The sequence below is a fragment of the Podarcis filfolensis genome (genome assembly GCF_964270895.1).
Source record: "Podarcis filfolensis genome assembly, chromosome: 11".
In the NCBI taxonomy this organism is placed as follows: Eukaryota; Metazoa; Chordata; class Lepidosauria; order Squamata; family Lacertidae; genus Podarcis; species Podarcis filfolensis.
In genome coordinates, this window is record NC_139613.1 from 3,594,281 (window position 1) to 3,620,747 (window position 26,467).

Here is a 26,467-nt window from a genome sequence, read left to right on the forward strand (position 1 = left end):
CCTAGTTCGTTTGCGAACATCTCTAGTTAAAGGGAAAAGGGTCTGGGAAGGATCTCTGCTGGGGATCTAGTGGCCATGTCACCAGTCAGGACTGTGGGTGCAGCTCCCATAATCCCCTGACCTTTGGCCATGTAGACTTGCGCAGACGGCATATCCAGCAACACCTGGGAGGTGCTGCGTTACCAAACTCTGCCTTGGGATGAGATTTCCGTACAATCAGAATTGTAGAGTTGGAAGGGAGCCAAGGGTCATCTAGTCCAACCCCCTACAATGCAGGAATCTCAACTAAAGCATCCATGACACAGGGCCACCCAACCTCTAAGGAAGGAGAGCTTGTAACCTCCCAGGTTTTGAAGAATTTGAATTTGTTTGAAGAGCTAAACAGGAAGAGGGTGTTTCTGTGTCTTACAGCGGTGCTTCTCCTTAAGCCGGAGAACAGGCAGATGCAACCAGGCGTCTTACTCCTGATTGTACGTCATAGCGAAGTCTAGAAATTCTCCTGCATCTTTCCAAATTGCACCTGTCTAATTGAGTGCACCAGCGGAGGGTGGTTCAGGCTACTTCTGTCTACAAGAAAAAAGTTGGGTCAACCAGTCTATAATAACTGAAAGTACTGAAATGATGGTGTATTTTTCAAGGGCAGCGTCTCACAGCACACCCCTTGAGCATCCCCGCCTAAAGGGATTTTTGCAAGGCTCTTACATGAGCGCTGACATGCAGCTCACTGGCAGCAGCTGAGTGAGAAGAGCACAGGGCAGGCAGGAACTTACACCTTCCAGCCTTCCCTTATTTATCCCCTAAAAAAGTGCCCCCTGTTTGTTAGCTAAGAACATAGATTGAAATCTGCTTGCACTCTCTTGGGCACTGTGGCCACAGCAGACAGCTTTCTGCTATGGATCTGTCCCAAGTCCCAAATTCAGCTTCTGGTTGACGGGAGTCCAGATTTCACAGTCGCTGCTCGACGCTCTCGTCGCCCTCACAGTCTGGCTTCCTGCTCCCATCCAGCCGAGGGCGATTGTGAAAGTCAATGAAGATGTTGTAGATCAAAATTCCAAGGAGGCTTCCCAACATCGGTGCGACCACTGGGACCCACCACCAATTATTTGATGCGCTGGGGGGAAGAGAGAGAAAAGCTGGTTTTATTCGGTCCTAGGAGAAGCCAAGAGCAGAAATTGAGCTCAGCTGCTTCTTTGACAGCACCACTGGGGCCCACATGGTTCTCTGTAGACCTGGTGGCAGTATTCAAAAGAATCTGGTCCAGGGATGGGCAAGCTGTGTCCCTCTTGTTGCTGGATGGTGACTACAGGTGACAACCATTTTGAGCAGAGGTTCCTTCCTGACCCCCATGGGTGTCGGTGGAGCACTCATAAGCCTGTCCTGCCCCAATTTGGGGCCACTTCCAAGTCGGGAGCAGTGTGCGTGTGGGCGTGATCATGCATCTATCGGACCCACACAAAATGGTTTCTGTCCGTATCTTCCCCATCCCTGAACTGGACCACCCGTTGCCTGTACTGCCCCTCAGTTACATCCATCACAAATCAGCCATCCTTTAACACAAGAGTAGCCCCTCCAGAGGTTGTTGGAGTGCAACTCCCATCATACATGGCTGAGCTGTTTTCAAGGGCAGCCCCAAGTAAAGCGTGTCGCAGCAATCCAGCCTGGAAGTTAACAGAGCATGGAGCGCAATGGCCAAGGCATAGCTGTTCCAAAGGGGTTCCAGCTGAGCTAGGGGGACAGGAGAGTGCCCCTTGCCATCAAGACCACCTGAGCCTCCGCTGACAGTGTTGAATCCAGCTGTATCCCCAAGCTGCTCCTTTGGGTGGGGCAATCTCATCCAGATCTGGCAGTCTCCCACTCTGCATCCCCAATTACACAAAACAGGATTCAGATTCAATTTATTGGCCCAACGTGCTTCCAAGCATTGCATCAAGTTCAGGAGACCTTTTTCCACCCGCAGCTTTTTTATACTCTCATTATGTACTTTTAAAAGGGGGAAGTCCTAGGTACACCACCTTGAATTCCTTGGAGAGGAGGTAGGGTGCGCATCAAAAGCACTTTTACTCCAGTCCTTAACAAATGTGATAGCTCAATGCACGACCTAGCTTCTCAAATTTCACCTAACGTTGGGCGAGGAGGTTCAGACCTACCTTCGCATCCACAAGAGCTATCAACCAATTTGTTTCAATTAATCTATATTTAAATAAGTGGTTGTTGCCCACCCTGCACCTAACGGGCAGAGCAAACCAGGAATAATAAGAAAAAAAGGTTCATTAATCAAATTTAATCAATCCATGCAAATAAGGGAGGCAGAAAAGGTGGGGATCTGCAATATTCACCTAGGAGACACCTGCCTTGTGAGTAGCACATGTGAACAAGATCTAGGGCTCTTAGTAAACCACAAGCTTAACATGAGTCAATGGTGATGCAGCAGCAACGAAGGCTAATGCTGTTCTAGGCTACATCAACAGAAGTATAGTGTCCCGATCACAGGAATAGTACCACTCTATTCTGCCTTGGTCAGACAACACCTGAAGTGCTTTGCCCAGTTCTGGGCAGCACAATTTAAGGAGGACATTGACAAGCTGGAATGTGTGCAGAAGAGGGAGACCAAGATCATCAAGGGTCTGGAAACCAAGCCTTGTGAGGAATGGTTGAAGGAACTGGGTATGTTTAACCTGGGAAAGGAGACTGGGAAGTGATATGATAGGTAAAGGTAAAGGGATCCCTGACCATTAGGTCCAGTCGTGACCGACTCTGGGGTTGCGGCGCTCATCTCGCCTTAGTGGCCGAGGGAGCCGGCGTACAGCTTCCGGGTCATGTGGCCAGCAGGACTAAGCCGCTTCTGGCAAACCAGAGCAGTGCACGGAAACACCGTTTACCTTCCCGCCCGAGCGGTACCTATTTATCTACTTGCACTTTGACGTGCTTTTGAAATGATAGCCATCTTCAAATATCTAAAGGGCTGTCACAGGGAAGATGGACCTATCTTGGTTTCTCCTGCTCTGGAGCGTAGGACATGAACCAGTGGCTCCAAGAAAGGAGATTCCAATGAAAACTTAGGAAGAACTTTCTGACAGTAAGAGCTGTTCAGTAGTAGAACAAACTCCCTCATAAGGTGGTGGACTCTCTTGGAGGTTTCCAAGCAGAGGTTGGCTGGCCACCTGTCCTGGATGCTTTAGTTAAGATTCCTACATTGCAGGGGGATGGATTAGATGATGCTCAGGGTCGCTTTCCCACGCCTATGATTCTATGGTAGAGAAAAGGAACTCACCTGAAGACCTCCAGCCCCCATCCAGCAATGGCTGTGAAGATCCTTGGTGGCAAGTCTCTGGAAGGGTTAATGGCGTAGCCGGTGTTCATCCCCAGGGACATGCCGATGACCGCAACCAGCAGCCCAACACTCAAGGCATGGGTGCCTGGAAGCGCACCCGCATTCTTCAGGTCATTGATGGCAAGGATTCCAATCAATAGCACAGCTGTAGTGATGAACTGCGGGGATGAGGCCAGGAAGGAAGGAAGGAAGGAAGGAAGGAAGGAAGGAAGGAAGGAAGGAAGGAAGGAAGGGTGAAATAAAAGATGGCAGCCCAGAGGCAGAAGAGCCACTCCAAAACAAGGTAGGGGAAAGTCCAGTGTGGGGACCAATGGGGAACAGTCATTACAACCGCTTTCCCTTGCTTGCTTACCCCTTAACCCACCTGAGGCAGACACCAAAATGGCGTCCCCCTTCCCTGCCAGGGAAGAAGTGGTGAAGGAAGAAAGATTGACATCAGGATCCACTGCCCCAGTGGATTCTGCCACTTGAGGCGATCACCTCACCTTGCCTCATGGCTGGGCCGACTCTGTCTTAACCCCCTGCATTCTTAAGACTGATTGGGTACATTTGTCTCTTAAGGAAGAGTCCCGTATGAGGACAATTATTATCTTAGCGTTTCAGTGTGGTCAAAGCTGTCCGTGTCTATTACCTAGAAGCCATAGAATGACTCCCTATGAAGTAGTTGTGTTTTATCTGCTTTCCCTGATAATCTTACTGTTTTATTCTTTTAGCAAACCACTTGGGGTTGGTTTTTTTAAGTATGTAACAAGAAGTATATAAATTTAATGAACTAAATAAATAAAGTTCTTGGTATGAGCTTTCGTGTGCATGCACACTTCTTCAGATACCTTCAGATATCTGAAGAAGTGTGCATGCACACGAAAGCTCATACCAAGAACTAACTTAGTTGGTCTTTAAGGTGCTACTGGAAGGAAAATTTTTTTTTTTTTTGTTTTGACTATGGCAGACCAACACGGCTACCTATCTGTAAATAAATAAAGTCAATCCTGGTGCACCAACCTCATTTATAAATCCTCCCAAAGTTGACATGTATGGAGACGGATAGGTGGCAAAGATGTTTGCTGTGCCAGTGGGTCCTGCAACAGTCAGGGTCCCCCCGGTATAATCAATCAAGGCCTCTGAAAGGGAAGCAACCAGATCACACAGTTCAACAGCAAAAGCACAAGTTGGAGAGGCTGCAAGTGGACTTTTTGATCGAACCACTCTGCCCTTGCGCAGACCCACAGTGTGTGTGTGTGTGTGTGTGTGTTTATGTTTATGAAAGAGAAGGGTGTTCGTGTGTCACTGAAACAACCAAAAAATCAGGTAGTTCTTCTTTCTCCCCAGCTATTCTAGTGGCTTTGTGAGGGGTTGGGGGTCAAGGGAAGTAGCATACCATAATACAGTGAAAACGTCGTAGCAGAAGCCAAGAAGGATCCCACGAACTGGCCAATCACATACGCCGGAAGCTTGTACCATGGCAGATTCCCCACGACACAGTTTGCAAATGTAATTGCTGCATTCATGTGAGCACCTTCCAGGGGCAAAAGAAATGGCAGGAACGTGAGAGTAAATGATGATAATAGTGATAGTAGTAGCAATAATACCATTTGCAAGCCACCCCTCCACCGTGCCAATTCTTAGAAGGGCTATCTTTGCAAAAACAAAAACACATCAAAGACCAATTCTGAGAGCGTTTGCTAAAAACACAACATAGGGAAATGCCAAGTGATGGGAAGGAGAGCCTTCTCTTTTTTGGCTGTTTTCCTTTTCATTTAGATTAGTTTGTTTTTTGTGGTATCGTATGCTGAAAATTTTCAATGAAAAATAAAATGAAAAAAAGGAAAACAAGCCAGTTCCACACTTCCATTCCACACCCTCAGCTGCTGGAGGCAAGGAAAGCCAGCAAGGTGGTAACCAGATTATGGAAGTTGTTCTACGCATCATGGAGTGGGTGTTGGGATCTGCTTCTTAATCCTGAGAACTATGGTTCTGTGAGTGTAGCGATGGCCTCAATGTTGCGTCAAGGCTGAATCTGTACGTTTCTAGACCTCCGGTATGTGGAAGTTCTCCGGATCCTTTACAGAAATCAGTATAAAACAGGGATGTAACACAAAGATGAAAACAGCTTTCCTCAAGCTTGTGCCCAGATTATGGGTGCCCAATGGCAACCACGACATAACGTGACATCATGACATCGTCTACTTCCGGTTTCTACTGGAAGTCACTTCCAAGACTTTGTAGGGCCTTGGAGGTTGTGTTGGAGTCCCACCGTGTGGGTGCTGAGCACCCACACCAAAAAACTGTGAGTGCCCTGACACCCAAGGCCCGCTAGAGTTGGCACCAGTGCTCATGCCCTCCAGGGCTTTGATTCTACAGCTGTATAAACGACTAAGAATGTAAGAAGAACCCTGATGGATGACTGGATCCCTTGCCTGTCTAGTCCAGCACCCTCTTTCACAGTGACCAATCAGGTGTCCTGTGAGAAGCCCCAAATCAGGAGGACCTGAGTGCAAGGGCACACTCTCCTTGCGGTTTCCAGAAGCATTGCTTCCTCCAGCTGTGGAGGCAGCACATAACCATCATGACTAGTAGCTGTTAACGGAGAAATCTGAGGGCCCCCCTGGACAAAAAACAAGGACACCAGCCAGGAATACCAGAGCAAAACAACAGCTAGTAGGCTTGGTCTTTATTGAAGACTGTCGCGACAGGACTCCCACCTGCCACAAGGTGGAACAAGATGGAAGCCCCAAACAAAAGAGCCCCCAAACTTTTATTAGCTGCTAATCCCCGTGTCACCCTCCCCCAAACTACATCACTCATAAATCACGGTTACATCATGAAAGGGGAGGTCTGGTAGCAGTATTCTGAGCATCCTGGACCCTGCCCCATGGTTCTCCTTGCCCTCCACCAAACACCCATCAAGTGTAACAAAAAAAGATATTTCCATTTCCCTATTTCCCAGCCAAGTTAATCAGACCCTTTTGTCTTCATCTGGGTATGTTATTTCTGGAATGGCTACCAGTCTGGCACTCAGGTATCAGGATGCCAGGAATTATCACTCAGGCAGAGGGGCTGCTGAGTAGCTGAGCTCACATGTCTATATGAATTTCTGAAGTTTTCCCTGTGAGCCAGTACAGAGACACATTTATCAGGGAATTTTTACCTTTGGTATTGTGCAGCAGAGGCCCTTTGAATAGATAGGAAGAAATTGTGATGAAGTGTTTTGTGGGGACAAATCACAAAAGTCACAAAAGTGATTGTGCTGGTTTTGGTAGTGGGCTGCACATGCATGATATTTGCTGGAGGGGCAACCCCCCCCCAACCTATACATACATTCCTGCAACATAGCCATCGATTGCCCTCTTGTCCTCCATGAACTTGTCTAATGCTCTCTTGGAGCCATCTATGTTGGTGGCCATCACTGCCTCCTGCGGGAGAGAGTTCCACACTTTCCTTCATCTGTCCCAAACAAGCTTCCTTGAATGTCCATGAGTTCTAGTGCCATGAAAGAGGGATAAAAACTTTTCTCGAAGAGGTAAAATCAGTTATGATTAAATGGGCACAAGATGTAGGTCACAACGTGTGATGGGATGGTGAGCTGCTTGTGCGTAAAATCCTGATCCCTCAGAGTTTGGCTAAGTTCCCAAACCTCTGTCTGTGATGGAGCTCCTTAAGCATGGCTCCATCAATCGCTCGTTGAATCGGACAGTGGGCGTTTACGGAACTTCTTCCAGCATAAAAGCTCCTTGACGGAAACGCGTCTTCTGGACTCTCGGCGTGACAGTTTCCGCCGAGGAGTGGGTGTGCCTACGGGAGGTCCTGAAACCTCTCCACTGTTCCCGCTTGAAGTATCTCTGAGCTCTCCCTCCGACTCACTTTCCCTTGTAACTCCACTTCTCCCCCTGCTGGTCCCCTCCTCCGCTGAGTGGTCTCTCTCACCCTCCATGATCCCTTTCACCTCCTTCGTCTCAGATGACAGTTCCCTGACATCCACCTCCCCTCTAGGGCCCCCTTCACCCCCTTCCCTCCCCTCCTCTGCGGGAGGCGAGGGAGCAAAACCCCTGAAGGAACCTCCCTCATCTTCCGAAGTTTCGAACACTTCCCTCCACCTTTTGCTGTTCCCGGTTTCCAAGTACTCCTCCTCCTCGGAGTCTGTACCCTCTTCCAACTCCGATTCCCTGAATCCCTCCAGTTCCTCCTCATCGTCGGTGGTGCCAAAGTACTCCCTCCGGAACCTCGCTACTGGTTGAGGTTTCCTGGGGAACCTTTGGTGGAACGTTTCGATCAAGACCTCGTCATGGACCTCCTCTGCCTTCACCCAGGTGTTTTCCGACTCCGGTTCCCCTTCCCACGCGACCAAATACTCCACCTGATTACCCTTCCACCTGGAGTCGATGATTTCCGCCACATAGTTGCGGCTTTCCCTTTCTTCTATGGCTGGCCCCCGTGTGGATACCCCTTCACCTTCCCCCCTGTATGGTGACAGTAATGACCTGTGGAATACTGGGTGCAGTTTCATGTGGTTCGGTAACCGGAGTCTGAAAGCCACTGGGTTGACCTGTTGGATGACCTCAAATGGTCCCAATCTTTTGGGTCTCAATTTCTTGCAACTACCCTTGAACGGCAACCCTTGGGTTGATAGCCAGACCCGACTCCCCACCCTAATTGTTTCACCTTCCCTTCTGCTCTTGTCTGCCTGCCTCTTATATTCTTCTTTGGCCCTTTCTAAGTTGTGTTGGAGTTGACGATGGATCGCTTCCATTTCTTCTACAAAAAGTTCAGCGGCCGGAACACTCCATCTCTCTCCTCCTTCCCCTGGAAACGCCCTGGGGTGGCACCCATAATTAGCCAAAAAGGGGCTCATCCCGGTGGACACATTCTCTGCATTATTGTAAGCAAATTCCGCTAGTGCCAACTTTTCGACCCAATCGTTTTCTCTGTCATTGACATAACACCTCAGGTATTGTTGAAGAATACCGTTTGCCCTCTCCGCCTGCCCATTGGTCTCAGGGTGCCTGGCAGTCGAAAAGTTGACCTCTACGTGCAACAAGCTCATAAGCTTCCTCCAGAATCTGGACGTGAACTGTTTCCCTCTGTCGGAAACCAGCCTCAAGGGGGCGCCATGCAGCCTAAAAATATGTTCTACAAACAATTTTGCTGTCTCTTCCGCCGTGACTGCATGTGAGCAAGCTACAAAGTGACCCATCTTAGTTAACTGGTCTACTACGACTAGTATGGCGGTTTTCCCCTGGGATTTGGGCAGATCAGTCATAAAATCTATCGACACCGCCTCCCACGGTCGTTCTGGTGTGGGTAACGGTTCTAAATACCCCGCTGGTGCCCGCCTTTCTCCTTTGGCTCTCTGGCATTGGTCACACCTTCTCACATACTCCCGTACATCCTCCCTCACCTTGGGCCACCAAAACTCCCTGGTCACCAACCACATGGTCTTGTGTTGCCCAAAATGCCCCGCTGTGGGATTGTCGTGCAGCTGTTTGAGTACTCTCCCCCTCAATTCCCCTTCGGGTATATATAGCGCCCCTTTGTAATACAATGCCCTGTTTCTTTCTTCAAAACCTCCGGGGTCTTCTCCCTCTCCCCTTAAACCTCTGAGCTTATCCTGGGCGTACTCATCATTTACCGTTCCCTCTACCAGTTCTCTTTGCCCCACCCAGGCCGCACCACACACCCAGTGGTCCTCTGGGATAATATGTCTCTCTTCTGGCGCTCCCTCCCCCTCCAAATATTCAGGTTTGCGAGAGAGAGCGTCCGCTCTGATGTTTTCTGGACCTGGCACATAGCAGATTTCAAAATGGAATTTGGAGAACTCCTGGGCCCATCTCACTTGTCGTTGGTTGAGCACTCGTGCCGTTCTCCAATACTCCAAATTCTTGTGGTCCGTACATACTTGTACCTTATGCTGTGCACCAATTAGTAAGTGTCTCCATCTCCGGAACGCTTCGTGAATGGCGAGTAGTTCTCGGTCATATACCGTGTAGTTCCTCTCGGATTTGTTCAGCTTACGCGAAAAGAAGGCACACGGTCTCCATTCCGACTTATTGCTCCCTGGCTGAAGCAGCACCGCCCCCACCGCGCGGTCTGAGGCATCAGTTTCCACTCTCATGGGTTTTTGTAAATCCACATGCAGGAGCTGTTCTTCCGAAGCGAATGCCTTTTTCAATTCCTCAAAAGCGTGCTCCGCCTCCGCCGTCCAAACGAATTTCTTCTTGCTGCTCAGACAGTCCGTGATGGGAGCCGTTAAGTGAGCAAAGTTCTTGATGAATTTACGGTAAAAGTTCCCAAACCCTAAGAACCTTTGCACATCTTTTTTCGTTTTCGGTGTCTTCCATTCCAGCACCGCCTGTACCTTGCCTGGATCCATGGCTAATCCCTTGTCTGATAGGCGGTACCCCAGGAATTCCACCTCCTTGGCGTGGAACTGACACTTCTCCAATTTCACCCACAACTGGTTTGCTTGCAGCTGGCTCAGCACTTCCCTGACATCCTTTACATGCTGCTCCTCATTCTCTGAATATATCAGCACGTCATCGAGAAAGGCCACGCAATTCTTGTAGAGCAAAGGTCCCAGTACATGGTTCATGAGCGATTGAAAACAGGCGGAGCCTGCTTGTAATCCAAAGGGCATAACGAGATATTCGAAAGCCCCTAGGGGGGTGAACATCGTTGTCTTCCATTCATCCCCCTTCTTTATTCGTATCAGGTTGTACGCTCCCTCAGGTCCAGTTTCGTGAATATCTTTCCCTTCCTCACCCTGGTCAAAATGTCATCAATCCTGGGCATGGGGAAAGTCACTGGTTCTGACACGGCATTTAGCCGCCGGTAGTCCACGATCAATCTCGGTTTATCCGTGTTTTTTTTGTCCACAAAAAACACTGGGCTGCCCCCCACCGCTCTGGACTCTCTGATGAAACCTCTCTTCAGGTTTTTGTCAATAAACTCCCTCAACTCCTGCATTTCCCTGTCTGACATGGCGTACAGCTTGCCCACGGGGAGCTGGGCCCCAGGGACCAGGTTAATTTGGCAGTCAAAGTCTCTATGCGGTGGTAGTTTATCTGCTTCCCTTTCGCTGAAGACCTTGCTCAGGTCAGCGTATTGTTTGGGCACCTTCCCTTTGTCCGCCACTTCCATCCCTGCTAGGGAGGCTTTTGCCCCTTTCTGGCACCTTTCCCTCTTTGCAGTGTTCCAGGCAATGTGCTGACCCAAAGGAGACCACTCTCTGATGCCAGCCCACTAGCGGGTCATGCAACGCTAGCCAGCTCATTCCCAAAATGACTGGCGCCCCTCCCAGGGTGGCTACATTGAACGCTATCCTTTCAGTGTGCCTTGCCACCCTCATAACCATTGGGACGGTCTGTAGGCTAACTTCTCCCCCCAACAGCTCCCTCCCATCGATCGTGGTGACCTGCAGGGGGTTGCTTAAAGGGAGTGTCTGTATCTGGTGTTCAGCTGCAAACTCCTTGCTCATAAAATTACAGGAGCTGCCTGAGTCCAACAGCGCCTTGGTCTTTAGTGGGTATCCGTTTGCCAGCTCTAGCAGCACCTCTATTACTAGAGCTGGTCTTGGAGGTTCCGGAGTGGGCACTTTTACTGCTCCTTGGCCTGTCTGCAGTGCCCTGACAGCGGCAGACAGGCGTTGGCTTTTACTGGCTCCTGGACTTCCTCCTCCTTCCCCCCAACAGCTCCCGCCATCCCTTGCCATTCCTTTCTTTGTGGGCAGACTCTGGCAAAGTGACCTGGCTGCTGGCAGAGGTAACATTTCTTGGCGCTCTTTCCCTCCTTCTTCCTCCCTTCACTGGGATTTGAAACTGCGCGCGCGCGCGCTGTTCCAACTTCCATCGGCTCTCCAGGCGGGAAACTGGGTTCTGGAATCTCTGGGATGCGGAAATCCCTCCAACGCTCTCCTTTCCCCTCCCGCTTCTCCAAGGCTCTTGCCTCCTGGCGCGCTCCAATGGTCAGCGCTGATTTGGTCAGCTGGTCCATAGACTCCGCCCTGGGCGCCCGGGAAAGTTCGTCTTTCACCGCCGAAGAAAGCCCCTCTTCAAAGAGCATTTGAATGGGTTCCGCCGATAGGTCCCACCCCAATTTATGTATCAACATTGTAAACTCAGTCCAGTACTCACGAACCGATCGGCTCCCCTGTTTGCAAGCCATCAATTGTCTGCGCACCAGTCCCTGTTCAATCTCGCTGGAAAACATCAAATCCATGGCGCGAAAAAACTTCCTCGCGTCCTTCAGCATGTCACTATTCCCTGCCATCAGGGGCCGGACCCAGTCTCTCGCCCCCCCTTCGAGATGGCCAATCACAAACGCCACTCGCGATGCCTCATCGGGAAAGTCGTTAAACTGCAGTTCAAGAGCATACTGCATCTCTGTCCTAAAGGCTTGGTAGTTCCTGGGGTCCCCCCCAAACTTCTGCACCATTCCTGGCATCTTTCTTGCTAGTGTAGCGCCTTTTGCCTTTTCTGCATCCTGCGCCCTCCTTTCTTCTAGCCTCGCCGTTTGCATTGCTAGCTGGAGTTCCAAAACTCTGTACCTTTCTTCCAGAGTTGGACCTTCTCCAGCTCCTGCTGCTCCTCCGGCTCCAGCTGGGTTGCTCATGATGCCTCTCTGCACAAGCTGCTTTCAGGGACTGTCCGATTGCTGTGATGGGATGGTGAGCTGCTTGTGCGTAAAATCCTGATCCCTCAGAGTTTGGCTAAGTTCCCAAACCTCTGTCTGTGATGGAGCTCCTTAAGCATGGCTCCATCAATCGCTCGTTGAATCGGACAGTGGGCGTTTACGGAACTTCTTCCAGCATAAAAGCTCCTTGACGGAAACGCGTCTTCTGGACTCTCGGCGTGACAGTTTCCGTCGAGGAGTGGGTGTGCCTACGGGAGGTCCTGAAACCTCTCCACTGTTCCCGCTTGAAGTATCTCTGAGCTCTCCCTCCGACTCACTTTCCCTTGTAACTCCACTTCTCCCCCTGCTGGTCCCCTCCTCCGCTGAGTGGTCTCTCTCACCCTCCATGAGCCCTTTCACCTCCTTCGTCTCAGATGACAGTTCCCTGACACAACGTTATGATGGGAGATTGGGAAAAATTATGGAAAACTGACTTAAAATTTACAGATTGTTCCCTATTGAAGGAGAATTACATGAAGATGATGTACAGATGGTACACAACACCAGTGCAGTTAGAGAAAATGTACAGAACTAGTTCAAATATATGTTGGAAGTGTAAGGAAAAGGAGGGGACATTTTATCATATGTGGTGGGATTGTAAGGTAATTAAAATTTTTTGGGAAATGATATACAACGAATTGAAGAAAATGTTCCATTTAACATTTGTTTAAAAACCTGAGGCATTTTTGTTGGGGATTGTAGAGAAAGACCTGCCAAAAAAGTTGAAAAACATCTTCATGTATGCAACAATGGCCGCGAGAGTTCTGGTAGCACAAGGATGGAAGACTGAAGAAACCCCAACTAAAGAATCATGGCAAGAAAAATTGATGGACTATGCAGAACTGGTAAAACTGACATAAAAGCTATGGGACAAGGATAACTGTGACTTTAAGGATGAATGGGAACCCTTTACAAAGTATCTGAAGACGCAACAAAGCGAACTGGACTCCTTGGCAGCTTTTGAATAAACATTCACAAACTTTTTATTGATAATAATCAGCTAAATAGTTTGAGGATCTATACAACTTTGTAACATGCAGAAAACAGCTGTCTCAGAGAAACCAAAGACTGGAACTGAGGGAAGTCGGGGGTGGGGTTTTGTGTGGGAGGGGGGAGGGAGGAAAAATGGGGGGGGGAACAAGTATAATATGTTTTTGGATAATATGTCTTGTTATAATTTTGAATAAAAAACAAAAAACCCAAAAAACTTTTCTCTATCTGCTTTCTCCTGGGCTAGGTTTTGTAGTCTAAAACCTCTGGAGGGCACCAGGTTGGGGAAGCCTGCAGTAAAACCATCCTGGCAGAAAATGTTATGAAACACAGAACCTCTCTGGAACAGCAAAAGGAAAGAAAGAGAAGCACTAAGATAATATAGAAATCAACCTTTTAGAAACCAGCAAGGGGGGGATTAAAGCAATTTATGTCCAGATCTAAATGGATTGAAACTGCACAGTTGATATTAAAAGGGAGATCTTCCAGGCACATTATCTACCAGACTCACCTGAGATTCCACCAGCTACGTGAATTCCCAACATGACACCGAATCCAAATCCCAGATTGATGCTCAGAAAGTCCCCAAAGCTATTCTTTCCTATTACCACCTGGGCAACAGAGCCCTGTCCAATAACCTGTGGGGGAAGGGGGAAGAAGAGAGACCCGTATGTGTCAAGGTATCCATCATCATGGTAGCAGGCCAACATCACCCGTACAAAGATCACTGGTGTTGAAGCGAGCACAATTCAAAGTGTTGGTGCTGACCTTTAAAGCCCTAAATGGCCTCGGGTCTGTATACCTGAAGGAGCGTCTCCACCCCATCGTTCTGCCCGGACACTGAGGTCCAGCGCCGAGGGCCTTCTGGCGGTTCCCTCACTGCGAGAAGTAAGGTTACAGGGAACCAGGCAGAGGGCATTCTCAGTGGTGGCGCCTGCCCTGTGGAATGCCCTCCCAGCAGATGTCAAGGCAATAAACAACTATTTTACTTTTAAAAGACAACTGAAGGCAGCCCTCTTTAGGGAAGTTTTTAATGTCTGATGCTGTATTGTTTTTAATATTCAGTTGGAAGCCACCCAGAGGGGCTGGGGAAACCCAGCCAGATGGGCGGGGTATAAATAATAAATTATTATTATTATTATTTTCAGCTTCATTTGACTGGTCAAGTTGTACTGATGCCTGATTATTGTCTTCCAAAGCAACTACTCTATTCACAATGTAAGAAAGCAAAGTGAAATACTGGTGGTCAACAGAAGAGGTTTAAAGACACTCTCAAAGCAAATCTTTAAAAATGTAGTATAAGCACTGATAACTGGGAAACACTGGCCTGCGCTCCAGTTGGAGAACAGCCTTTACCAAAGGTGTCATGGAGCTTTGAAGACACTCAAACTCAAGACGAAAGGGAGAAATGTGCTAAGAGGAAGGCACGCTTGGCAAATCCACACCATGATCAACTCCCGCCCGGAAACCAATGTCCCCACTGTGGAAGGACGTGTGGATCCAGAACTGGCCTCCACAGTCACTTATGGACTCACTGTTAAAACCGTGTTCATGGAAGACAATCTTACTTACCGGGCCTGCAAGATAGAGCTGTTCCACCAGGTCTTTGGCCAGGGCACAGCCTGACCCCCTCCTTTGGCAATCCTCACAGAACTCTAGCCCAATGGTTGCCTTTAATTTGATTTGCACTGATTTTATAATGAAATGATTTTAGAACGTTGTATTATTTTACTGGGGAGGGCGGGATATAAATAAAATTTTATTATTACAGTGGTACCTCGGGTTAAGTACTTAATTTGTTCCGTTCTTAACCTGAAACTGTTCTTAACCTGAAGCACCACTTTAGCTAATGGGGCCTCCTGCTGCCGCTGCGCCGCCGGAGCACGATTTCTGTTCTCATCCTGAAGCAAAGTTCTTAACCCGAGGTATTATTTCTGGGTTAGCGGAGTCTGTAACCTGAAGTGTATGTAACCTGAAGCGTATGTAACCCGAAGTACCACTGTATTATTATTATTACTCGGCTATGAGGGATCACCAAAGAAGAGCTCTAACCCACTGAGCTGTCAAGGCTGACATCAATGTATGACATTTACAGACCACCCTTTCTTCCAAGGAGCTCAAGGGCGTGTACATGGTTCTCCTCTTCATCCCCACAACACTCCCGTAAGGCTGGGAGACTGGCCCGACGTCATCCAATGAGCTTCGTGGCTGAGTGAGGATGTGAATCCTGGTCTCCCATGTCAAAAGCATATTATTTTCCTTCCAGATTCTAATGTCACTATCCCTGCCTAATCCCAAAGTGTCTAATACTGAATTTAATAGTGATGATAATGGATTAAACAGCCCTTGGAATGACACAAGATTTACCCACCCTGGAAGAGTGGCAAATGAAGGTGATGGACTATATGGAATTAGCGGAAATGACTGGCAGAATCCGAGACCTGGGAGAAGAGTTGGTGGAAGAAGACTGGAAGAAATTGAAAGACTATCTTCAGAAACACTGTAAAATTAATGAATGTTAAAAATGATGTTGGATTGAAAATAAGTGGCATTAGCAACAAAGTTAACAAGAGTATGCAAATTGAACTGAAAATGGATGAAAATATAGAGTTATAATATGTTAAGATATAGAGTTAAGATAAACGAAAGGGGGTAAGGATTTGCTGATTTGATTATTTAAATGGGGATACAAAAAGGGGAGGTGTGAGGAGGCCAAGGAAATAAGATAATGAGTTAGGGTTACAAAAATGGATTTGTTTTTATTCTTCTTTCTCTTATTTTATGTATTTTTCTATGTTTCTTTTATTGCATTTCTTTCTTTTTATATGATCTTTTAAATTTAAATTTATGTTTTTGTAAAACTCCAATAAATATCTTTTAAAAAAAACAACAGCCCTTGGAATAATAATAGGATATTTTTAGCCAGTTAGATGCTTAAAAAAATAAAAATAGCATTGCATGAGCTGTTCTTGAAGAAATGTTCCTCATTAAGTTGGGCGTAATGGTGCTTTTATCAGATGCTTCCTCCAAATCACGAAACAATGGGTTTCCATCCATAGCCAATTAATACAACCAGATACCTAATGCAAACTGAAGTTCAGTACAAAATGTCCTCCCCCGTTTTCTCCCATAATATCATCTTTGAGTCGGGTTGTTGTTTGCTATTACAAATATACTGTTTAGCATATGAAAGGTTTGCTGATCTTCAGGTGGATCACTAAACATGGTTTATGAGCAGTGCTCAGGTCGGCGGGTCACAGCCTGTGTGTGGGAGACATTGATCCTTCGTGTCCAGAACAAGGGGTGGAGATGACCGTTGCCGACTCTGTATGCCTTTAAAGCACCTTTGAAGCCTATCCTTTCCCTCAAAGAATTCTGGGCCCTGTAGTTTGCCCCTCTCAAAGTGACCAGCAACCTTTAACAAACTACAGTACAGCGGTACCTCGGGTTACAGATGCTTCAGGTTACAGACTCCGCTAACTCAGAAATAGTACCTCAGGTTAAGAACTTTGCTTCAGGATGAGAACAGAAATTGCGCGGTGGCGCCGTGGCAGTTGCAGCGGGAGGCCCCATGAGCTAAAGTGGTACCTCAGGTTAAGAACAGTTTCAGGTTAAGAACGGACCTCCAGAACGAATTAAGTTCTTAACCCAAGGTACCACTGTATCCAGAATTCTTTGAGCGGAGGGGAACGTTCTTTGAATGTGCTTTAAATATATAGTTGGCACACACAACACTGCAGTGTTCAGAAGAGCCCCGAGGCAGGATCAGACCTAACAGATGCATTTTTGCACACACACTGACAGACTGGAGAATCGTATCTCAGAATTTAGGTATGTGCGCATTTTGAGGGATGCCTGTTTTGGTTCCGCAAATGTTTTGCAAACTTGATGAAGTCTGCTTCTGATGCAGACTGGTTCCCCTTCCTGTCTCCTTCCCATTCCACACACATCACTTTTTCAGAAACAAGAAAGAGGGGTGTGCATGCCCTAACCTTTGCTACCCCCTCCTCGAATGACCCCTGCACCCTCCACCCCTGTCCTGCTCACCATCAAGATGAAGGTGGACAGAGCCTCTGCCAGTCCCTGCCGGATGGTTTCATTTCGGATCGTCAGCCAGCCGATGACTTTCTTCAGCATCTTGGTCTCCGACAGGCAGGAGATTCAGTCCCTGTTGGGAAGGCAGATGTCATAACTCCTGGTGGCACACTCTGAAGCGAGTCACTGTCCTCTCCTCCCCAGCCCTGACTGATGCCTGGTTAAAGGGTAACAAGGCAATTAAGCAGCAGCCTGATCTGCAATCTGCTCTCTCTGCCCTTCCTTCCTTCCTTCCTCCCTTCTTGCATAAAACTGTAGCATTGGAAGGAACCATGTGGGTCATCCAGTGCAGAAAAGTTTTGCTGGACGTGGGGCTCAAACCCACGGGCCTGAGATTAAGAGTCTCGGGCTCTGCTGCAAGAAAGGATTTAGTTATACAAGACCTAGGTTTCAAACGGAAGTGATTGAAGGGAAAGTGAAACTACTGAAGGCTGCATACAGCATACTATTAGAATGGGAGACGAAAGATGAAGCGGTAAAATCAGTTATGATTAAATGGGCACAAGATGTAGGTCACAACATTATGATGGAAGATTGGGAAAAATTATGGAAAACTGACTTTAAATTTACAGATTGTTCCCTATTGAAGGAGAATCACATGAAGATGATGTACAGATGGTACACAAAACAGTGCAGTTAGGGAAAATGTACAAAACTAGTTCAAATATATGTTGGAAGTGTAAGGAAAAGGAGGGGACATTTTATCATATGTGGTGGGATTGTAAGGTAATTAAAAAATTTTGTGAAATAATATACAACGAATTGAAGAAAATGTTCCATTTAACATTTGTTAAAAAACCTGGAGCATTTTTATTAGGGATTGTAGGGAAAGATCTGCCAAAAAAGCAGAAAAACGTCTTCATGTATGCGACAACGGCTGCGAGAGTTTTAATAGCACAAGGATGGAAGACTGAAGAAACCCCAACTAAAGAATCATGGCAAGAAAAATTGATGGACTGTGCAGAACTGGCAAAACTGACATACAAGCTACAGGACAAGGATATCTGTGACTTTAAGCATGAATGGGAACCCTTTACAAAGTATCTGAAGACGCAACAAAGCGAACTGGACTCCTTGGCAGGTTTTGAATAAACATTCACAAACTTTTTACTGATAATAATCAGCTAAATAGTTTGAGGATTTATACAACTTTGTAACATGCAGAAAACAGCAGTCTCAGAGAAACCAAAGACTGGAACTGAGGAAAGTCAGGGGGTGGGGGTGGGTGGGTTCTGTGGTGGGAGGGAGGGGTCGGAGGAAAAATTGGGGGGGGGGAATAAGGATGATATGTTTCTGGATAATATGTTTTGTTTTAATTTTGAATAAAAAGTTATTTTTTTAAAAAAAGAGTCTCAGACACTGCCGACTGAGCTATGTATCGTCGTTCCCTTGTGAACCACAGAAGCAATTTATCATCTCTGCCTGACGACATCAGCTGCACTTGGAAGAAAAACAGACCCGCCTTAAGGGAAGCCCGCATGCATAGGATCCAAAATGAGACCCAGGACACCCAAAGAAAATTTAAAAAGGAACTAAACTAAGCAGTTGAAGAGCACCGTGACCCCCCACCTGTGAGCTTCATGGCCCAAAGGGAATTTGAGCCCCAGCCTCCCAGGCCCCAGACCGACATTCTAATCCAGTGTGTCTTAAACCTGGGTCCCCAGCTGTTGTCTGGACCCAGGGTTGAGAAACACTGCTCTCACCACTATGCCGCACCACCTCTACACTGACTGGCTGCTGCTCTCCAGGGCTTCAGGTGGCATGGTGGGGTCCCTGAGCATCATCTAGTCCACCCCCTGCAATTCAGGAATTGCAGCTGAAGATTCCCTGACAAATAGCCATCCAGCCTCTGTTTATAAACCTCCAACCAAGGAGAGTCCACCGCCTTCGGAGGGGGTTCGTTCTACGGTGAAACATCTTTTACTGTCAGAAAATCCTTCCTATTGTTTAGCTAGAATCTCTATTTGTGTAATTAGAATACATCAGTTTCTGATACATGGTGTTTTCAAGTCCTCGTGAAAATTCATCAGCATTGTAGTGTGGATTTCTCCTAATATACACACTTTTGCAAAGCATCTTTCCCTAAACAACAAATTTGTCTATGTTAGTTCCACTAATATATGCATTTCTGTGCACACTTCACCCTGGCCAGTGCATTTTTGTAGGCATTAATTGGTTGGAAAATTGCCATTTCTAAGAAGTGCGAATTTTGAAGGACAGATGTACTCTGCTTTGTATTTTGTTTCCAAGACTGTGGATGGGGCAGGTTCTCCTTTAAATGTGAATTCCTCCCCATTTCTGTGTCTAGTGAATGTGTATATTTGAAGGAACTTGTCTGTGCTTTATACGGAATAAAGTTCTAACACTTCTGCAGCCAGCAAATCCAGGTTAAAAACATAGCATGAAAATTTACAGAAGTCCACTAGGGGGCAGCGGGATAGCAAACAGCAAGCACTTTCTCTGAAGCGCTGGATGACCTGATGAAGACCACCTTGTCTTATCATGGGAATTCATTTTCGGAAGATTTGTTCCTTCTTTGCATAGTATTCGCATTGCTAATTCTGGAGTTCTGGATTGTTCTTGCTCCTTATTAAATAGTATCCATCTTAATTCCCTCCGCACCCACCCTGCTCAAAGTTTTATCACTGATTTACGATGGACATAAACACTTCAAAAGCTGCATGCTGCTTTCTGGCTGAAAAAAAAAATGTTTACTATGCACAGAGCAAAGTAACAATGCTAGCCAATGGCAGTAGGGAGCAAAAGTCCAGACCCAGAAATACGCACATACATGATAAGGGCATCCCTGGGTTTCCCTTTATCTAATCTCACAGCTTTTGGAAAGACCATGTTTAGTGTGCATGCAGGAGCCAGGCCCTGTGACCAAGACTGGGGCCTTCCTAAGTTTGTGCTGAAGACGCAAGGTGTGGCCTCACAGGTGAGGCCAATTGGTAACTCACAGCACCTGGTGGCAAGAGCTGGGAAGGGATATAAGGTCAGCATTTCCCTTCAGCTCTTTGCCACAGCAACACGTTCCCTGCCTTGCTGTGTTTTGACTCCTTGCTCCCTGGACCCCTGACTTTGTGACTCCTTACTTCTTGCTCCTTGGATCCCTGACTTTGTGACTCCTTGCTTTCTGACCCTCGGACTCTTGGCTTCTGGACTCATGTTCCTGCTCCCACCCTGCCATCTTGCCCCCGGTCCTGACGTCCCCAGCCGGGACTTCGATTGCCCATGAACTGAACCATGACAGGATGGCCATTTGTCATGGATGCTTTAGCTGAGATTCCTGCATTGCCGGGGTTGGACTAGATGACCCTCAAGGTCCCTTCCAACTCACAATTCCCTGATTCTTTGAGCGAAGGAGAAGAACTTTCCTCTGACGCTACCCCACAGATAACAACTCCTATCTGTCCCTGCCAGCCCTCCCTACATCCTTCCGTCGGCCGAGGCATCATCTGAGCTACCCTGAGCTCTTCTCCCTAGGAGGGAGGTTGGGCAGAGAATGAGTAACTTACCCAGGTGACACACAAGGTGAGCATTTTGGCCAGAGATGGATTTGAATCTCCCCCGTCTAAATCCATTCCTCTTTATCATGATGCTGTCGCACCAGGTCAACCCAGATGTCTCTTCCTTGCTCCTTCCCTCTCAGCTTCCTCCTCCCCGAGTCCCAGCACCGCTTTGACTCCCGTGGGGCTGGAAGGGACCCAAAGGCCATCTACTCCAGCCCCACCTGCAATGCAATTCCTCCCTCCAACAAATCACTCTGGCCAGCTTTTCTGGTTACGTTCACCTGGGGGGGGGGGAGAAAATGACTTCTCGTGCTTCAAAGTTTACTAGGGAGAAGAGACACCGTCCAGTTGCCAGTCCTCTGAAACAGCAGGGCTTGAGCTGACCTCTTCGACGTCCGAGGTGCCGGAACAGAGCCCAGGTTCCATCTGTCATAAGGTCTATTACGGGCTGGCGCTGAAGTCACAGTGGCCTCTGCCAAAGCTGGGTTCTTTTTACAAGCCATTGAGGTTACCTACTCAGAAGCTTGAGCGGTTATAACTATTTTTTAAATTTTATTTTATTGTTTCAATATTTGAAACATATACAGTCATACCTCGGGTTACAGACGCTTCAGGTTGCGTTTTTTCAGGTTACGGACCGCCGAAACTCGGAAGTACCGGAACGGGTTACTTCCGGGTTTTGGCGGTCGCGCATGCACAGAAGCGCTAAATCATGCTTTGCGCATGCGCAGAAGTGCCGAATCGCCAAATCGCGACCCGCGCAGCTGTGGGTTGCAAACGCTGCAGGTTGCAAACGTGCATCCCGCACAGATCACGTTCACAACCTGAGCATCCACTGTATAGCCAAAACACAATGTTGTCTTTTCTCTTAATTTTTGTCAACTTCCCACCCTGTTTTCCATGGAGATGATGTTTTTCTCCTGCTGTACCCCTTCTAGCTGTCAAATCATAATCACAATATTATAATCTAATTACTTCTGCTGCTCATAGCTCAAATCCTGCTCACGAGTTCAGCATACTATAATGTGAAAAAGCCTATTCTTCCACAAAACACTCATCATTAGATTCTCTTAATTTTTCTGATAATTTTGCCAGTTCTGCATAGTCCATTATCTTACTTATCCATTCTTTGGAACTTCTTTTTCCTTCCATTTCTGCGCATACAGAATCTTAGCTGCTGTTGTTACATATAGAAACAACTTTAACTAATTATCATTAATAGCAGGTCACCACAACCAAAAACTGCAGTATCTAGTTCACCACTGCAATGATAAACCCTAAAAATATAATTGAGACAAGACGATTTAAGGAAAATTCACCAGAAACTATTCACTTTGGTTGTTGTCAATGGCTGTGGACATGCCGTAACATTACAGCACATGACTCCCCCCCCCCAAGAATCATGGGAACTGTAGTTTACCCCTAAACACAGTGCTATAGGTCCCAGTGCAACACATGACTGGCTTATCCTAGAGATCACTACGTGCAAAAACTTGCAATGCCAGAAAATGATGTTGAGCCTAATATTTACCCTGAAATCCCAACCACCTTTCCCAGAACAATGTACGACACCCTGGACTCAGCTATACAGTTCCAAATAGAACGTTTTATTTTGTTTTAAATATAATTTTAATTAATTTTTCATTAATAACCAATATGAGCCACATTATTACAATACCAAATCATGTCAAATCATAATACAATTTATAAAGCCAATTATACATTCCAAATTAAACAAATTGGGTGACTTCCCATGTTCTGATCGTCTGGAGATCGTTATTCTTAAATGCTGCACAGAATCTCATATATAATCCAAATACACCAGTTCCGATCTTGATCCTTTCTTCTGTTTTTGCAGCCACCGGTGTAATGACTTCACACATATTCAAAAAAACCCTTCTCCATTAACTTGCAAGAGAGATTTAACACCTGTAGTTTTCTGTGTAAAATATTTTTCCTTTCCTGTTATAATCCATTGTCCTTCTGCAGGCTGTCTCCCTTGAAGAGCTGTTTTTCCAAACTGCGTCAGAGCCATCGCCATCTTGCTTATCTGACCCAAAAGTATACAGTGGTACCTCGGGTTACAGACTCTTCAGGTTACAGACTCCGCTAACCCAGAAATAGTACCTTGGGTTAAGAACTTTGCTTCAGGATGAGAACAGAAATTGTGCTCCGGCGGCGCAGCAGTAGCAGGAGGCCCCATTAGCTAAAGTGGTGCTTCAGGTTAAGAACAGTTCCAGGTTAAGAACGGACCTCTGGAACAAATTGAGTATTTAACCTGAGGTACCACTGTATAGTTAAAGCTATGGTTTTCCCAGTAGTGATGTATGGAAGTGAGAGCTGGACCATAAAGAAGGCTGATGGCCGAAGAATTGATGCTTTTGAATTCTGGTGCTGGAGGAGACTCTGGAGAGTCCCATGGACTGCAAGAAGATCAAACCTCTCCACTCTGAAAGAAATCAGCCCCGAGTGCTCACTGGAAGGACAGATCCTGAAGCTGAGGGTCCAAGACTTTGGCCACCTCATGAGAAGAGAAGACTCCCTGGAAAAGACCCTGATGTTGGGAAAGATGGAGGGCACAAGGAGAAGGGGACGACAGAGGACGAGATGGTGTTCTTGAAGCTACTAGCATGAGGGAAGCAGTGGAAGACAGGAGTGCCTGGCATGCTTTGGTCCATGGGGTCACGAAGAGTCAGACATGACTAAACGACTAAACAACAACGACAACACACAGTTGTAATTCAACCATTGTTTAATTGCTTTTTAGTTGTAGATTTTCCCGCCTGGCCCCAATATTTTTAGCTTGTCTTACTTTCATCTGTGAGCTGCCTTGAGTGCCCGTCAGGAAAATAAATATATAATAATTCTAATAATAAATTCAAGCCAGGCATTTTCACCCCTATATACAATGCTGACAAGAGAGGAAGGCCACCCATAACTTATTGAGTGCGGAGGTGAAACAAGCATATGATCCTTGGATGAAGGTTGTCATAGAAATTTGATGAATTTACTTTACTTTAATAAATATAATAATATTATAATGTCTCGACTTGTTTGGCCAAAAAATCTCACACGGCTTTTGGATTCAGCAAAACCCAGTGGAGGCCGCAATGAAACTGCAAGGCCACACCTGCACACACCTGGCCCATTGTCCCAGGCCAGGTGAGCAAGAGGTCTCCTTTCCACTGACATCATTGCACTCCTGATGTTGCCATAAATAATGCTGTGACCTCATGTCTCCAGGGGCTTGGGGGCCCCTAGCAACATTGGTGAGGAGGAGCCACATTATCAGAGAGTTTTTATTTCCTTTTGCCCCCTGAAGATTACTGATCACAAAGAGGCGAAGGAGAATATCAGGTAAAATAACTCCTGCGCATTCAAACTGGCTGCCTCTGGTTGCTAACCTTCATTCTGACAGATTGTCATTGAACTGCCCTGGATACTTTCCTTTTTTTGATGAAGGGTGGTGTATTTTATTCCCTAAAGGGATAAAATAAATTGTGGGGTTGGCCAAATAACAGCCCATCATGATAGTGAGATTCCATGAAGTTTGGGTCCCATTTGCTCCTGGAGTTGCCGTCGCTTAGCCCCAGAATGTGTTTTCACCCCTAAAGAATCTCAGTCTTAGGACAGGAGAACTAATGAAGGCGAGGAGGCCTCTGAACATATGCAAAGTGCCTTTCCTTTCACCGCTTGAGTTGCAGCAAGCAATTCCTACCCCTTGTTGCACACCAACCCAATCACCTTCTTCTTGCTGCTCCAGCCTGACACTCTGTGACTACGGGAGACACAAGACCCTCTTGGGGTGTCGATGCCGTGAACCCCTCCATCGTAGCCTCAGGTTGAATACATGTGTAAATAAACCATAGATTCTCAAGACATCACAGTCTCCGCTGCCCCTCAATCCCAAAAGGAAACACAAACCCTGGGTAAATGCCAGGAACCCATGGAATCTCGCCCCACGGAGATTGGGTTGGCGTGCAGCAATAGGGAGGGATTGCTTGCCGCCCCTCAAGTGGTGAAAGGAAGGGGGGTCCAAAGGGGTTCCAAAGAGCAAGCCAACCAGGGCGCCATTTCCTCTCTTGCAGGATGACCTCCTTCCTGAAGAAGCTCCGGGGCCTGAAAAAGAAGGACCAGGAAAGTAATGAAAACATCCAGGAGAGCAACCAGGGGCAGCGGGATAAGCTGGAGGCCCCGTCATCTAGTCTGCAACAGAGTGCCACCCATGACCCGGCTGGCCGGAGAACCTCCCAGCTCTTGCCCATGCTGGTGAAACCTTCCCAGTCACCTGCGGAGGCCAGGAGGAAATCTCAGGCCCCCCCGGTAGTCTTCCCAGAGCTGGTCCAGCGCCAGACCAGCACTGTTCAGCCAGTCAGCAGCAGACAGGACTCCAAGCAGCAGCGGCACTTGTCCCTGGGGAAAAAGAAGAGCCCTGAGGATTCTGGGCCAGTGTTCCCAGGTGAGTAGGCAGAACCAGATCCCTTTCGGGTTCCCCTTGGCAAGGCCTGCAACATCCGAGGCCGGGTCTCTCTTGGTTTCCTTGATCTCTGGGCGCATGTCCCACCCACCCCACCCCTCTTTTTAAAGAGACGTGTCACATGGAGCAGGGACTTCCGGGTGGCTGCCCCTGTTGTGTTCTGCATAGCTGGGGATTGCACTAGGTGACCCTGCAGGTCGCTTCAGACGCTACAGTTCTATGATCCCTGTTCAGTTATGGCATGCATCTGCTATCTGCACTTTCCAGAAACCGCCAAAGACCATTTTTCCCACTTTGATGAAAGGGGACGAATTCAACACAGCGCTAAGCAGATTGCTACATTAGCTCAGACATTTCTGCTTTCCTGGCGGGACAACCTACCCGCTCCTTCCCCCCTACATGCTTTGTTCTGGGGGTTCGCCTGCCTACCCCTGAGCCAATTAGGGGGTGCTTGGGGGCATATGGGGAGAAGAGAGGGTGGGGGAAGCCCAGTTGTGCTAGCAGAAGTCCAAGGTGCATGGAACGTACACACAGGCTCTATGCCACAACATGTGGGAAGTGTCTTGTAATTCTGGATATACCGGAGTTTACAGTGAAGAGCAACGACTAAGTAGTACTAGGAGCCGTGGGGACCTCTTTCACTAGGAGGTCCCTGGTGAGGGCTGGAAATGACCCTCAGCCACCCCAGAAAAACCCCTCCCCTGAAAGTTTACCCCAGTATGATAGACACCAGGTGGTGCCATTTGAAGCGTGCAGAGATGACATGGTACGGCCACTCTTTGGGGCTGCCATTGCCGGTCCGAGGAACTGAGCCGATGCGGCCGTTCTGTGGCCCCTTCCCCATGACCTGCTTCCTGAACCTTCGTCTGGATCCATTTGCCAAAGTTTGTGAGGATGTTGAATAAGGTCCGCGACTGAGCGCTCATTCCGATTCGTTCGCAGGGAGATGAGACAATGTCACTTCAAGCAAATGCTAGCTCCCACTTTCCATTCTAGTTTCCCTTTCACTTTTCCCACCATGAAAAATGTCCAATTTGGAGTCGGTTGCGGAGCGGGAAGTAGGTTCGTTGTGCAAATCTCTTTAATCGAGCGACCTGACTCTGCCAATGTGCCATTGAATCCCATCTGGAAGGAGGAACTGGACAAAGAACTGACCATTCCCTCAGTCTGCCTCTTTTACTCAACTCTCTCTCTCTTTCTCTTTCTCAAGAGCTCTCAGATGAGAAATTTGGATACTTGTGGGCGGGTAAAAAGCTGCTGAGAGGAAGATCGCTCAGAGAAACTTTGGAGATGATGGATGAGCGGGAGATTTTGGACACCATCCTCAAACACCTCCAGCCAGCTCCCCAGGTGCGTGTGATGCAGGGTAGATTTAAATCAAATCAATTTAAATCACGA

General features: G+C 47.4%; 2 protein-coding genes across 6 annotated transcripts in view; one reads left to right on the forward strand and one right to left on the reverse strand.

Annotated features, from left to right (window-relative positions):
• Positions 1-815: 815 nt before the first annotated feature.
• LOC310744457 (aquaporin-7-like) lies at positions 816-20,710 on the reverse strand. 3 transcript variants are annotated; one of them, XM_083575887.1, is made up of 7 exons: positions 20,599-20,710; positions 17,033-17,153; positions 13,497-13,623; positions 4,710-4,847; positions 4,334-4,452; positions 3,272-3,489; positions 816-1,111 (listed from the first exon to the last, which is right to left on the reverse strand). In XM_083575887.1, the coding sequence occupies exons 2-7, from the start codon at positions 17,120-17,122 to the stop codon at positions 946-948; spliced, it is 858 nt and encodes a 285-aa protein (XP_083432013.1). In that variant the 5' UTR covers positions 17,123-17,153; positions 20,599-20,710; the 3' UTR covers positions 816-945. The 3 variants fall into 3 exon arrangements, with proteins under 3 accessions (XP_083432013.1, XP_083432015.1, XP_083432014.1); XM_083575889.1 differs by lacking the exon at positions 4,710-4,847; XM_083575888.1 differs by lacking the exon at positions 20,599-20,710 and having other exon boundaries at positions 17,033-17,365.
• A 2,543-nt stretch (positions 20,711-23,253) lies between these two features.
• Positions 23,254-26,467, forward strand: part of LOC310744343 (maestro heat-like repeat family member 5) — a 29,418-nt gene continuing 26,204 nt past the window's right edge. For 2 of the 3 annotated variants that reach the window (XM_083575553.1, XM_083575554.1), the window contains exons 1-3: positions 23,255-23,949; positions 24,681-25,051; positions 26,280-26,419. In XM_083575553.1, the coding sequence (XP_083431679.1) occupies positions 24,682-25,051; positions 26,280-26,419 (510 nt within the window). In that variant the 5' untranslated portion in view covers positions 23,255-23,949; position 24,681. Of the gene's footprint in view, positions 23,950-24,680; positions 25,052-26,279; positions 26,420-26,467 lie in introns of all 3 variants that reach the window. The other variant, XM_083575555.1, reaches the window with a different exon arrangement.